The sequence below is a fragment of the Falco rusticolus genome, chromosome 12 (assembly GCF_015220075.1).
Source record: "Falco rusticolus isolate bFalRus1 chromosome 12, bFalRus1.pri, whole genome shotgun sequence".
In the NCBI taxonomy this organism is placed as follows: Eukaryota; Metazoa; Chordata; class Aves; order Falconiformes; family Falconidae; genus Falco; species Falco rusticolus.
In genome coordinates this window covers 27,025,736-27,040,373 of record NC_051198.1, presented here as the reverse complement: position 1 = coordinate 27,040,373, position 14,638 = coordinate 27,025,736, and the positions used below count along the sequence as shown (strand labels likewise).

The window sequence follows — 14,638 nt, the reverse complement described above, 5'->3', positions numbered from 1 at the left end:
GAAGCCAAATTTTGATTAAACTGACAGAAGTAACAGTTGCCTAATTGCTTAGACAATTTAAGTTCAATACTACTGAAATGGTAGAACACTGACAACTTTCCCTCTTAGTTGGAACTAATCTGTTTTGGACTTCTGGCAATGTTTTGATCAAGCATGCTTGAATTGCACTAATAGGTAAAATGTTTAACAAAAACTTAATCACTTTGTGTAAGAGTAGGAGATAAGAGGGAGAAACCACTGGGAGTGAAGGATTTCATTTTATTGTGCCCGAGACTTTGATAATAGAGAATTGATGCTTTTGGGGGTGGTCATTTTGGGGTTTGAGAGCCTTCAGCTTAGTTGGGTGTTTTGTTTGTTGGGTTCCCACCCCCCCCCCACCCCCACCCCCAGAATTCTTTTGTCTTGCTTTCAGATAAATAGCTTTCAGTCTGAGTTTACAAACAAACAGTGAAGTCCAAATGAGAAGTGAGTGCTGCAGCTTTCAAGGTACTAGCTTAATGCAGCATTTCTGAGACAGAACCATTGTGGCAGTTGAGAAATAAATCTTCCGTTGTAGGTACAGGGAACAAAGAAGTAGCTGTTTGGCGTTTTATTAAGAAATCTGAACTTCTGTAAATACAGTAGATAACATTATTAGATACTTTAGTATGTGAACAACATGATACAAGTGTGTTGTGCTGAACAGAACAATTTGTAATGAAACACTTCAAAATAAGAAGAAACCCAAACTTTGGAGCTACAATAATATCTAATTACCAAAACACAGAAACTGTTAGACAACTGCTTTTTGTTTTTTTGTTTTGAGACTGCTGTATTTCCTCCTACAGAAGGATTTGAGGTATGCTTTGCTGTCTGTGAAGTCGAACTGCCTGGATTATATGTTTCACTAGTGAAGTGAAGAGAACTTTGGGAGCACTCTGATCAGGCTGGATTGTGAATAGCATAATTCAGTATTGGGATATGTGCAGAGCAGCTGTATCAACAGTGCCTGTTACCCTTTTTAGGAACGTAAAGGGCACCTTACTATGAAAATTCTGTACTCCAGCATTATGCTGTTTGCTTTTCATGTCTACAGAACCTTGGCTGCTTTTCTTAAGTTTTAAAATACACAAGTTATTGTTCTATAAAGTATTTTTAAAAATTAAATAGGCTGAAAAGGCTTTCCTGAGACGTGGTGTGCCCGTTCAGAGTTATCCATAAAGACTATCACTTTCAAGAGCAAATTGTTGCTCTCTGAGGAAAAACACTTAACTTACTACAATATAACTAAGTAATAATGAAACTCTCTCGTGTAGGTGTACATATCTGCGTAAGGGCTTGCGTAGCTGCACTTCGATTTCAAGGAAAACAGTCGTCTTTCATGGGTGGGACTTTTTACCTTGGGCTCAGTGTTGTTCCAGTGGCAACTAGATAGCTCCTTGTCAGCCTAAAGCTGGAGCAGAACAGACTTTGTGTTTCTCTATAAACATAAAAAAGTAGACATACTCGAGGAAGCCAACTACAGAGATGTATATGTACATTTTGTTTATCTTCCTGTACCATAAGACAGGAAATAAGGGACTGCATGGTTGTGTAGTGCTGCTTGATAGTCTTTAAACATGAACTAGGAAGCATCTTCTAGTAAAAAAAAAAAACCAACAGTGGACTGAGAGGGTACAGACACTGTAGTAAGCAGAACACTTCCTAGCTGCTGGTAAGAAGTAGCTTTCCAGGTGTCTGTCAGCCTGGCTACCACAACTGTATTTTTAAACATAAACTTAAAAGGAAGTGAGTTTGGGGTTTGGGGTTTTTTTGGGTGGTTTGGTTGAGGTTTTTTTGGCCAGTTTATCTCGTGATGAGTACAACTGCACATTCATGGAGATTATTGTTGTTACATTAGTGTCCTTGTGTCACATTAGAGGTGTGTTGCCCTGTTGCGCTGGGCAGCATAAAAACTCCACAGACGACTAAACCACTTCAGCATCCCTGCAGTTCAAGAAAAAAATGTGGTTAGAGACTACCTTTTAGTGCATCTGAACAATCAACTTGTAGTTACTGCGGTATTACTTGTAAAAGCAGCCATCTGCTGTAGAAGCCTACATTTATTTTATTGTAGCTCTCAAATTCTTAAACATTAGGCAAGCTGTAAACAAAATAAAACTCTTCCCCAGTTCTTCCCTAACTTAATATTTTGACTGTTAGCTTTTCCTTGGTGTAACCAGAATGTTAAATATTAGCTCTAAAGGAATGTTTGAGACCTCTTCAGTTTATATATAAATATTTTTTGATAAACATTTAGTGTTTTACAAACTAATGTAGACTTTTTGAGGGCAAACGGTTGAAGTTGAAAGCTGGTGACGGTATCGTGTTAGTTGTTTAAATATTGTATGTAGTACTCTGCAAAGAAAGTGAAAAACGGCACAAAATGAAGGCAAAGAAATTAATATTGCAAGATCACATTCAAGAAAAAGAGATAAGACTATGTTCTTTTACTCAACTTCTATGTAAAAATCGCTTCTAAAGACTTTAGCGAGATACCACTGAGTTAGATACTTACAGTAACCTCACATGTAAATAAAACATCGCACGTAGGGTTCAAAGCGGTTTGGAGTCCAGTGTTTTCTTTATGTTATAGTGTATAGTAGTAAGCTGTTACAGTTCTGATGAGGTCAGTTTTATTCCAAGTTGTATGAAAGCCTAACAGATTATGAGAGTGGAATAAGAATAGTTCTGCATTCTCAGTATTAGTTATCATTGCTTGGTGGTGTGAGCTCTTTACAGATAAGACACTTCATTCTTTACTCGAAGCAGCTGTTAATAGAGGAATTTTCTAAGTTGTCTGGTCTTGCATTTAAGTTTTTTGTTTTAGTTTTTACAAGCTTGATTTTAAAAAAATCTCTTGCTGCTGGCTTATTAATCTGCAAATACATCCCTTTCTTTTCCCAGGAAACAGTTCCCATGCTATACACAGCAGATACTAACGGAGCACTGTAATGAAGTGTGGTTCTGTAAATTCTCCAATGATGGCACTAAACTAGCAACAGGATCTAAGGACACAACTGTTATTATATGGCAGGTTGATCCAGTAAGTGTGCGACTTGCATTAAAATGTGTATGACTTGTCTTTGCCTTCTCTCTCCGCTGTTCTTTTGCTAGGCTGGTTTGGTTTTTGTAGGAGAGGCTAACATGTACTGCAGCCCACCAACTAGGGTACTTCTCTGGGATTTAAAAGACTGAAGATCACTGTCAGTGTAAGTTAGTGAAGGAGGACACTTGAAAACCTGATGCCAGAGTGAGGCTTGAACTGTTGGCTTCTCTGGGGCAGGAGCTTTGTGTGCCCCTAACCAGTACATGGGGTAGAGCGGGCTGGCGCCCTCCGGGCGAGCTTCTCAGCTTGAAGGCCTTGAAGCATTGGGCGAGAGTGGAAGGAGCATGGCAGTGAGGAACCTTTCTTCTAAATCTTGCCAAGAGTACTTCTGATCTATGTATGTATGTGACTAACTCCTTTCTGTTACCTTGTTACTACTAGTACACCTGGATTTAAATTACCTGTTTCATCATTTATTACTTGATTTCTGAGTAATAAAATGGTATGTGCTAAACTGAATCAGTATACCGCTTCATGCTAGTGGCTGTTGTAAGATTTGCCTTAGCTTGAGATGAAGATTTAAACGCTTGTCAGAATCCACTGACACCTGGAGGTATACCCATCCATTTTCTTACGGACTGTGGTTTTAGGTGTTGATACAGTTTCTCTTATGAGAGATCCTACAGTTACAAGATCTATCTTTCCTACCCGTATCTATGCTTATGTAAATAAAAAGGCTGAGCAGTGAATCTAAGACTGTTTTATTGACTCACAGAAGTGATATGAAAGTATGTCCATAAATTTCATAACAATTGAAAACCAAACTTGAACATATGCACGTAATATTTGAAGGTGTTAATGCTTGTAAAACACTATCAGGAGCAAACAGGTTTTTAATCACACAACTGCAAACTGGTATGCTGAGTAGAAGCTGAAAGGTTTTTGCAGTTCCTTGCTGGCTTTGGGTAGGATTTGAGCTGAGCTTAATCCTTTTTTTTTTCCACTGCAGGATAGGAAGCCAATAATTTGAGTCCTTTTTGCTATTAAGAAGATAGGAGAATTTAAAACCCTGTTCCATAGCCCCTGAATTAATGGCAAGTGCTATGGATTTTTCAGGCATAGAACTGTTGTGGTTTGTTTGTTTGTTACTGGACCCAAGAGATGCAGAGCAGCCTAAGCTGACTTGCATTACTTAAGAAATTATTTGTATTTTTTTAACAGAGTAATCTTAAGTAAATTAAGGATCAAATGTTCTTGCTGTTGACTTCTCAGTTCATTGTAGTGGTACTTCTTCCTGTTATACTGGTGGGATTTAATACCCAACATCTTGATTAGTACACTTTATAGTGAATTGTTAGCTACTATCTCGTTAATCAAACCAAATAAATGTTTTGTGAGTGTTTCAGACTAACCTTGTTGTCCAAGGATTGCTAAAAGAACAAGATCTCTGATAGATACTGGGAAAGCAGTCTCGTATAGTTTTCTTCTGTATTTGAGTACTTAAAAAAATAAATTAAAAGAAATGAAACCATTTCAAAGAGGTGGATGCCTAAATAAGATTAGGGCACGTAACTCAAATGGTTCACTTTCATATTTGTCAGAGCATGCTTCTCACATGTTCTGTAGCAGTTGATAATGTCTTTTGAACCATAAGTTTAAACAGGTTTTCAAGGCTTTAGGTATTCAGAATTATTCTAACCTCTATCTATAAACTACAGGGAAACATCCAGCCAGCTCTGGGCAGTTGACAGGAGACCACTGTTTTAAATGAACACTTTCTTTTTGCACACATGCTTCATATGTGTGATAACCTATTTCTCCCTTTCTTTTCTTCCATCACCCCTCTTGAAGTGTAATGACACTGCTTCTGTGTGTTTTCTTCATTTCACACCATGAATTTATTTCTTTTTTGAAGACCCAGCTACATGTCTAAGCTGTCTTAACCCATGCTTCTGTTTTCATTTTCATTTGTCCATTTCAAAGGTCTTACTCAGCAGCATTAATTACACCTTGAGAGATCTAGGTTTGTGTGGAATGCATTATTTGACTGTTAACTAAGTGTGGGAGAAGCTCTAGAGCACAAAAGATAAGCACAGTAGATGCATCACCTTATCTGGTTCTTTGATAGAGCTCTCCTTTAACTTGTTCCTTAAGGAAACCTTCTCTTTTTTTTGCACTTTCTAAAAACTGTTCACAGGTTTTTGGCTTTTCAGCCAAGGAGCTCAACTATGGCAGAGTTACACTGATACCTGAATAGTTGTTTCTTCTACGTAACAAAAATCTGAGAAGCTACATGTAAGGGATAGAAGTGCTGAGATTTCTTTTGGTGGTGGGTGAGAAGCAGATTGACTAAATTTAGGGATGTTTTCCTGAAATACCCTTGACTGCTGCCTTAGAGCAAAGCGTGATATAGCAGTTTTGCTGTATTTGGAGAGAAGTATGAGAGCAGCATGAGAAGGAGTAACAGCTGCAAAGTTCTATCATTAGAAGGGGAATATCCTATCTCTCTTGCTCCTTATGAGTCTCAAATTGGCGCAGAAGTGACAGGCTACTTTAATCCTGATGTGAAAAGAAATGTATCGGTTGCAGGCAAGCTCCAGGATGTGAAATGGTGTCAGGCATGATTCGGTTTCCTTGCAGATGGGTTTATTTACAGATTCAGCAGTGTCTAATGTGGATCAGGAATAATAATTGGAAGGGAAAAGTGGCCTTGAGGAGGTCCATTTGTTTGCCCATCTTTCTCTGTGCTTTGAAAATTACTCTTCACCTACTTCTTTTTGAGGAATTTGGGCAGAACCATCAAAGCTGCAGGTTGGCTGAGAGTCACCAAATCCCTTGCAGCTGATCCCAGGAGAATGTCCTTCGTGTCACTCATCCTCTGTTGACCATGTTCTTTCTCTTTAGAATCAAGAGGTGCTCTGCTGATGAATATAAAACAAAAGATGGAGAAGGGACAATTTGAGAAGTCAAGCTGTATTTTCAAATGAGGAAGTGGGAGGTATAAACATCCCCCGTGCAGGGGGAAAAAAAGTGGGGAGAGGGGGTCCACTTGCCCTTTTCTAAGAGGCTTCATAAAAATTGTCACAGTTTAACAAGCTTGGTTCTACATTCCATATATTCATGTTGTTGTCAAGAGTCAGTACTAATACTGTATTGAAGCATGTTTGTGTACTTAGGAGGCCAATGTATGGTTGTTTCACAGTATCTGGCTGTGCTATTTCTGTTGATAAGCTGCTTGAAAGTCAAGTTCCTCTGACAAGGCAGCAGTGGAGCAGTTGCAGCATAACAGTGATACAAGATAGTCTGTGTGAGCTAAGTATGTATGCTTCATTCACTAAATCTGGCAGACAAGATGCAACAGCTTCTGTAGGCAACACTTCTGAAATAAGGACACCTCTTAAGGAAGCTTTTAAAAATATCTTTCTGGAAAACTTTGTTCTTGAGCGACACACAGGAGATACACTTGAGTTTATAAAAACGTTGGCACTTGGAGGTTTTCCCTTCTCAGCATACGTGAAGGTTTTGGTTCTGTTTAACCATAACAGGCTTCCAGCATGTCTTTACTTTTAAGAAAGTAACTTAATCCTACAAAATACGGGTAATAGTACTTTTCTGTTGCAGTAAATGTAGAGAGACGACACTACAGAATTCTTCTATACTAAAGCAAGTGTAATGTAACGTACAGCTCTGTATGCAGTGGTGTTTTGTGAGTTCCACATTCAGAATCACAAACTACGAGAACAAAAGTACCTACAAATGTTCTTGTTCTGCACGTTGAAATTTAGAAGCTTTCATTTTATGATCCTGCTCTGTAAACTAGCAACTGCTTTTCCAGTAAGAACCTATTCATATGTCTTATAAAATGCAGATGCCAAATTGCTTAAAGCAAACCTGCTATGCTGTACTTGAACACACAGTGTGTGTGAAATCTAGTAGGAGTTCATTTGCATTGTCTCAACAGAATCTCTCTTGTTTCAGGATACTCACCAGCTAAAACTACTTAAGACATTAGAAGGTCATGCGTATGGTGTCTCTTATATTGCTTGGAGTCCAGATGACAACTATCTTGTTGCCTGTGGCCCAGATGATTGTTCTGAGCTTTGGCTCTGGAATGTACAAGTAAGTGGTGACTAAGAATAAGAAATGAAACTTTGTGGTCAGCCTGCTGCTTTTGCTTCAATATCCAAATAGCTTAAGCATGAAAGAAGTAATTTCCACAAAATTGTCGTGCAAAGGTGTGAGTGTAAAGAGATGCTGTCTCCCTGCCCCCCTCAATTTGAAAAAAAAAAAAAACCTACTACGGCAGCCTACAATTTCTGTACTCTGTACAGAACTGAAATTAGAGCTCAAGTCTAAGTGCCTGGGACTGTGCAGCAATTCTGGTGTGGCTGGTTACTGATCATTTCTGAGGGGGGTAGCGTAAATCCGTATGACTTCGAGAGCTACTGAAAAGAATAACAGTAATGAATAAAGAGAAACAGAGGGCAGAATTATTACCCAAGGGGAGTAATTCTGTTCACTGAAGGTTGTAACAAGTAGCATAAGTAAAAGATACAAGCTGGTTTTACTCTGTGTAACCCTCCCAGTGATGTTAGCGGAAGATCCACAGAGGCTTAAATCTATGATTTTAGAGCTTCATCTTTCAGTCAGACGCCAGGGCACTTTGCCACTTCCTCCATGAATTTGAAGATCTTTTTCTACTGTTGATTTTACGGGCACTTGAGTTGCTATAAAAGCTTCCCCTGCCTCAATTGTGGGCTGCATAGTCTTTCTTGTGCTGCCTCGGACTCTGAACTAATTTAGTTTCCTAAAACAAAAATGTTCCCTTTTTTCACCCTTGGAATGCTTTTCTTCTGTTTAATTGACTAAATTGGCTCAGCAAAGAGCACTAGAGCTGGCACAAGGGAATAGAAGAGAAGCTCTTACTGTTTTGACAATGGTAAGCCACTCATTGGCACTCTGTCTTGTGAAACAGTAGTATTATAAGCTAGGGATGAAAGCTCAATTTTGGCATGGAAAGCTCCAGCTCGGCGAGGAAAATGTTCTAAATACTCTGACACTACCAACTTTTTTGGTAAAATGGATTTTGTCATCTCTATTTCCTTGTAGTCGCCTCTTGACTCCTGGCTTTCCATGTTTGTTTTTTTATTTTCATATTGCTTTTCTCTTTTATGTGTTCTTCTAGCTTCTCTTAATTGTTCTCTTTACTTGTAATCTTCCAGTTTTCTGATGCACCAGCTAGTCCATCCCTCGTGACTTGAGGGACAAAAGAAATTGTCCCAAATCAAGTCTAGGGTCACTGGCGATGCTGAAGTAATTCTGCCTTTTTACTGCATTATTCATGGGTTTGCATTGCGTTCCAATAAATGTGTTGAAATACACACTTCCAAACGCTATGCATGTCAGATAAAATTATTGATGCCTTTTGGGGAAGGAGTTCTGGTTATAAGGCCTTGCTGCCTTGGTTTATTTTTCAGACTGGGGAGCTGAGGACAAAGATGAGCCAATCTCACGAAGATAGTTTAACAAGCGTGGCCTGGAATCCTGATGGGAAACGTTTTGTCACAGGAGGTCAGCGTGGACAGTTCTATCAATGTGTAAGTTCTCCGCATCTGTCCCGTTGGAAACAAAACAAGAAATTAAAGTTTTGTCACAGTCAAATCTGAGGTTCATGGTTTTTCTGTTTTTTCATGTGTCTGTACGCTAAAACTTCTGATCCTTTGAATTCAAAGAAGCAATACATTAATACAAGGATTTCAGCAGCACATCTGTATGTAGCAGTTAAAAGGGTTCAAGCATCTTTTGTCTGTCTAAAGGAGGATTTGTGGGCTGGGTATTTTTTTTCTTAGCTGCTTTAGAAAATACACTAATATAAAGTAGTGCCTTTGTCCACAAATGCTGTTTGTTCCACAGAATCTTGACTTACGTCTTTCTTAGTTTTTGCATGCTGTCTTTGCTTAGTGTAAACAGAAATTTGAAACCCTCATTACTTGGCTAGTGTTGATTTTAGGTGGTGGTCCACAGTCTCGCCCTACTCGTGATTGTCTGTCAACTGAATTGATGCCCAAAATAATAGCGCAGTATGCAAACCTCACTCCCTGCAGAGGTGAGCTCTGTGACATTACATGGATTGCACGTGTCACGTACGAGAAAATGAAAGGGATTCTGAGCTCTCCAGGACAGATAGCTACAAAAGCCCTTGATTAAGACAACCAAGTCCTAATTCGTAAGTCCTCTCTTTTACAGGTTTAGGATTGTTTTCTGTAGCACTTGTCTGAACAGAAGGTAAAAAAGATACTTGTGTCACAACTCCTCAGAAATCTGAGACTTAACAGTTCAATGTTTTATTTTTTTTCTCTCTTCTGACCAGGATTTAGATGGTAATCTCCTTGACTCCTGGGAAGGGGTGAGAGTACAATGCCTTTGGTGCTTGAGTGATGGGAAAACTGTTCTAGCATCGGACACACACCAGCGAATTCGGGGTTATAACTTTGAGGATCTTACAGACAGGAACATGTAACTACCTCTTTCTTTGGTTTTGAATTCCCAGTTCTTGCTGTCAGGAGAAGATTGAGGAAGGGTTTGTGGGGCAGGATGGGAAATAAGTTATTAAAATGCTGTCAGTATTAAAAGAAGAGGAGAATTAACATAGGATGAGAATTAGTGAGTTCCAGCAAGAAGCATTAGAAGTAACTTCCTGAGCACTGGAGTAAGTTTCTGGTGGATGTTTTGACAATTCTGTCATCAGGAGTTGTTGTCTTCTCAACTACTGGTGTATCTTAGTAGATCCTGCCTTGAAGTTAGGAGTTGAATTTGAGGTCTGAAGTCCCTTTTGGTCTTAGGATTTGTCATAAGTGTAAGCAAACTGTTGCAGACCTGGCTTGTACTGACATATAGACATAGCTAATTTAAAATTCATAATTGTCTTTTCCTGATAATATTACAAAGACAGAATGTGCCTTTTGTCTTGGTGTTGCGTCATTATTTGGTTAAATGTACTCTTAACACTACTGTGTCTTATCATTTCAGAGTACAAGAAGATCACCCTATTATGTCGTTTACTATTTCAAAAAATGGCCGTTTAGCTTTGTTAAATGTAGCAACTCAGGTGAGTTGGTGATGATAAATGGAAATGCAAATAAACCTGCTTGCAGCTACTACCTGTTTGTAAATACTATGATGTGAATTGGGAGTGTTTGTTATTAACCAGTTGTATTACACATAATATGAAGGCCTTAATATTAATAAATTTAGCATAGTATTCTCTGACCAGAAGGCAATCTTATTCTTGAGACTGATTTTTTCTTTTGACTTATTTATAGTCAAGAGTTTCATACTATGAAATATGTACTATTAAATGTTAATATCTGGCTGTTGCATTGAGAAGCTTGGTACAGCAAGAATTGTGGCAAGGTTGATGTGTCTGGGGGCATGAGAATGAGATTTTTTTATTTATTTCTATTTCTGGAACCTTGGGTAAAAATAGGAGCCTCCTGAATGGAGGGGACTACTCACTGGAAGTTTAATCCAGTACTAGAGTATATTTTCACTCTTGATCTAGTAACAGTACTAAAGTTGGCTGAAGTAATGTACTTTCACCATGTTTAATTTTTTTTTTAGTGTTTCAAAAGAATGCAATGAATAATGTTTAATGATAAAATAACATTCTTTATACTTCATATTTCCAGGGAGTTCACTTATGGGATTTACAAGACAGAGTTTTAGTGAGAAAGTATCAAGGTGTTACACAAGGATTTTACACAATCCACTCGTGTTTTGGAGGTCATAATGAAGATTTCATCGCGAGTGGCAGCGAAGGTAACATCATTCCCCTTTGTGCAGAAAACTGGAACACTGTATCCTTCCTATACCTTACTCTTACAATGTTGTTGTTAGAGTCTGTCATCTATAAAAGCAAGAAAACTGGTCCATTAAGTAAGCTTTGAGGAGCTCTGAGATTGTGGGATACTTCAAGACATAATTGCGTGCTAGCAGAAAGAATCTTTTGAGAGGATGGTAGTAGCAGAAAGTATTAATGACTCCTTTGTGTTGTTCCTGTGAAGCAAAAGCATCTGCACAGTTTTCATTAGAAGTGGGTGGGGTGTTCTTGAGGCTTTTTCTTTTTGTGGTATGATACTTTGGCTTATGATTTGAATCAAATATACTTCTGGGGAGGGTAACAGCTTCATTTGCCTGTTGAAGATACAGGTGTGGTGAGGTTATTTTATTTTGAATAGACTCATCTTAATTACAAATGGAGTAGTCTCAAATTAAGCAGTTGTTGACATAGTCTGGTGGGGTTTCGTGGTGATCAAAGGCTTTGTGGTATGTCTTTATTCAACTGTCTGTGGCAAGAATAGAAATTAGTTAATAGTTTATATCTTGAATTGGTTCAGTTCTGTCGCTGGTGTAGTGCCATCACCTCCCATGGAGGTCTCTTAAGATTCAGACCTAGGCAGGGCAAAGAATTACACTTGGAGTATGTAAGCAATCACTGTTAATACTAAGTAATTCACAGCTGTTAGGAAATAAGTTTGGCCAGGACATTTACTACTATCCTTTTCTGTAATGTACCAAGTATGTCTCCAATAAAACCAAATTTCATCCTCTGACCAGACCCAGCGGAATATAATGACTGAAGGACAGCACCTCCAGTCCAATCCAGCGCGAACATCTCTGCGTGGTTGAACAAGGTTCTTGGTTTGAGACCCGAGTACCTGAAAGTTCAGAAATTGTGTCGAGCCATACTGATGTGCACGTGTAGATACTACAGTGCACCAGTCCTTCCCCCTCTCCATTTATTTTTTTTCTTTATTATCTTCATTGCCTAAAAACTACTGAGCGGTAGCTGAAACTGATGGCCCACTATTTAGATTTGGACTGTCTGAAGCTGTTCCCTCTTTGCACTGAATTGTTGCAAATGTGCGTACTGAGGAAGTCTTATTTATTTTTTAAAACAAGCAAGCAGAAGGAAAATAACAGATCACAGTGTCATAGCCTTCTTAAAAAGGAATAGCTTGATTACGCTTTCATAACCTCTTAAACTTAATATGTCTTGTCAGCTGGGTAGGCTTTTTTCTAACATTTGCATTAATAGGAAGAAAAATGAGGTCTCTGAGAGGGCGATTGACTGCTGCCTTAATCTAGCTAACTTGTATTTTCCAAAACAAAATACAGGCATTCTGACAAGCACCGAAATACTGGTTTGTGCTTAGGCTTTGATTCTCCCAGACAGCAGAGGCTTGTGTGGCCAGTGTTTAAGCAAAGAGTAATTGATAATGTTCAAACAATTGATAATTGTTTGAACAGCATGGATATGTAGTCTCTTGAAACTCTTAAGTGGAAAGTAAACACAACCAGAACATTTGCATCAATACAAGTATATATAAAGGTGTTACACTCAAATGAGCTGAATCAGCAGAAGATAATTGAGATATCACATGGTTCCATGATGCTATTCTAGCAGGTAGGTCAGAGAGCAAGTTTATTTTGTAAGGGGTTGGGAGGAGGAATGGAGGAAGATTGGTTTGCTTGTTAAGCCTTCAGAATGACATCTACATTAAAACCTTTCAAATAGATTAAAATACTTCCATTTGATGTGCTAGACCTAAGTACCAGGCTTTTGTGTAATACTAGTAATACATACTTGTTCGGTTCATATAGCTCTGTCTGGAATATTCCAAAGATGTTCCGAGAGAGGTCAGCCCACAGGCTTGTTAAAGGCTGCTGGTCTGCAGTTGGGAGATGGGGGGAAGGGAGCAAAACCCCAAGAAAAGCTACCCCCGGTTGCTTATTCCTAAATATGATTGGTTATAAGGCAGTAGCACTTCTCTAAAAATTGCGGTGGAGTGTGTGACCAGCTCCCTGTTCTATTTCTAGCATGTTGCTAGAATTAAAAGTTTTCTATCGCAAAATAAGATCTGTAGCGTTGTTTATTGCATCGACTTTAATATGTACAAATTCATACCTTTTTAAATACCACACAAGAATTAACTGTTGTCAAGGGCAGTAATAGCTCACGTCTCGAGACATGAGTCTTTGCTGCCCGCCCTCATTTGCTCTGTTTGCACTTTCACTGGAATGTTTTAGGTCTTCAGTATAAAGATGTATTTCATAAACTATAGAGCTGTGGTCTTATCTAGTACTTATCAACAGGTGGTGGTTGTAAATATTTTGCCTTAGTACTCATGACTTCATAATGCATGTGCTAATCTGTAAATATGATAGATTGAGGGGAAAAAAATGTGCAAGACCTCCTTTTGATTAAGATTCAAACTCCATACCTGTAAGAGTAGCGTGGTTTCTCTCTTTAGTCACCTCTTGCCTTATCTGCATTGTTATCAAATGGTTTTCTTCAAATACTAACCGTAGTAGGCTTGCAGGTGTTAAAAGGGAATGTGCCTCTTAGTGAAAGGGCTTTACCCATATTCCTTTGGTCACATTTAGAAGAAGAACTTTGTTAGCGCTATTGCACATTCAACAGACATGGGGTTTACACCATTGACGGGGTTTTTTTAGCTGCTGAGAGCTTGTGTGGAAGTGGTTTGATACGACGGATTGGTCTGCGTGGAGCTATGTTTCTCACTGTCGTTTTTTAAATGCCTATTTTATTTAGATCACAAGGTATATATTTGGCACAAGCGTAGTGAGCTGCCAATTGCGGAGCTGACAGGGCACACACGTACTGTTAATTGTGTGAGCTGGAACCCGCAGATTCCATCCATGATGGCCAGCGCCTCTGACGATGGCACTGTTAGAATATGGGGACCAGCGCCTTTCGTAGACAACCAGGATATTGAAGGTAAAAAAACTCGGCGTGTGTGTGTTTTCTAATCACTAAAAGCTTACATCAAAGCGAGTTGGTTCAATGGATTTTCTTTACCATAAATAGGATAGAAAAGTGCTTTTAACTTTTGGGTTAGAATCATTAGTTTTACTAAAAAAGTTACTGATTTTTTAAATTTTTTTTATGTATGGCTGTTGGTTTTTATCTAAGTTGCTTATGCTTGTGGAATAAAAAAGAAACAGTTGGTACTTCAAAAATGATACTCAGATTTCTGGCATGTCTCTGTAGAAAACTGTGGTGTTACCAAGACCTCAGGATTATCTAAACTAAGTTATGTAGACTTCTTAAAAAACTTGCCTCCAATGCTTGAGGTTTAATAACATACAGTGTTATTAAAATTTAAATAATGCATTCTGACCATGCTGCAAATTGAATAACGCTATTAAAATACTTAACAAAGGAATCTCCAAAGTCTGGAGAGAAGGAAGTTTCCCACTGTAAAACCGGCGCACAGTTGATTCTTCCGAGCCATCAGCAATCATCTGTGTCCAGGAGACACACAATGCAACTTTTTTTGCTGCCAGAATGCACGCTTGTTCCCAGCCCTTCTTACCTCCCGCTGGAATTGTTTTAACGAGATAATTACGGGGGGGGTGGGGGGGTGTTGTTCTGCAGTTGATACACTTCTGTCATTACATGTTCAACCTTGTGGTAAAAATTTACAGTAGATATTGAAACAAAATACATCATATTCCATTGCCACAGGGCCTTGTGGATACTAGGTG

General features: G+C 38.7%; 1 protein-coding gene across 4 annotated transcripts in view; it reads left to right on the top strand.

The window, feature by feature from the left end:
• WDR26 (WD repeat domain 26) overlaps positions 1–14,638 on the top strand; it is a 32,945-nt gene that overhangs the window by 12,752 nt on the left and 5,555 nt on the right. The window contains exons 8-15 of one of the 4 annotated variants that reach the window (XR_005107070.1): positions 2,926–3,064; positions 7,046–7,186; positions 8,545–8,664; positions 9,438–9,583; positions 10,097–10,175; positions 10,756–10,885; positions 11,684–11,760; positions 13,683–13,757. Coding sequence is in view for 3 of the 4 variants with exons in the window: in XM_037405952.1 (XP_037261849.1) it covers positions 2,926–3,064; positions 7,046–7,186; positions 8,545–8,664; positions 9,438–9,583; positions 10,097–10,175; positions 10,756–10,885; positions 13,683–13,868 (941 nt within the window). In the remaining variant the exon portion in view is untranslated. Of the gene's footprint in view, positions 1–2,925; positions 3,065–7,045; positions 7,187–8,544; positions 8,665–9,437; positions 9,584–10,096; positions 10,176–10,755; positions 10,886–10,965; positions 12,039–13,682; positions 13,869–14,638 lie in introns of those variants that run through there. The other 3 variants (XM_037405952.1, XM_037405949.1, XM_037405951.1) reach the window with 3 other exon arrangements.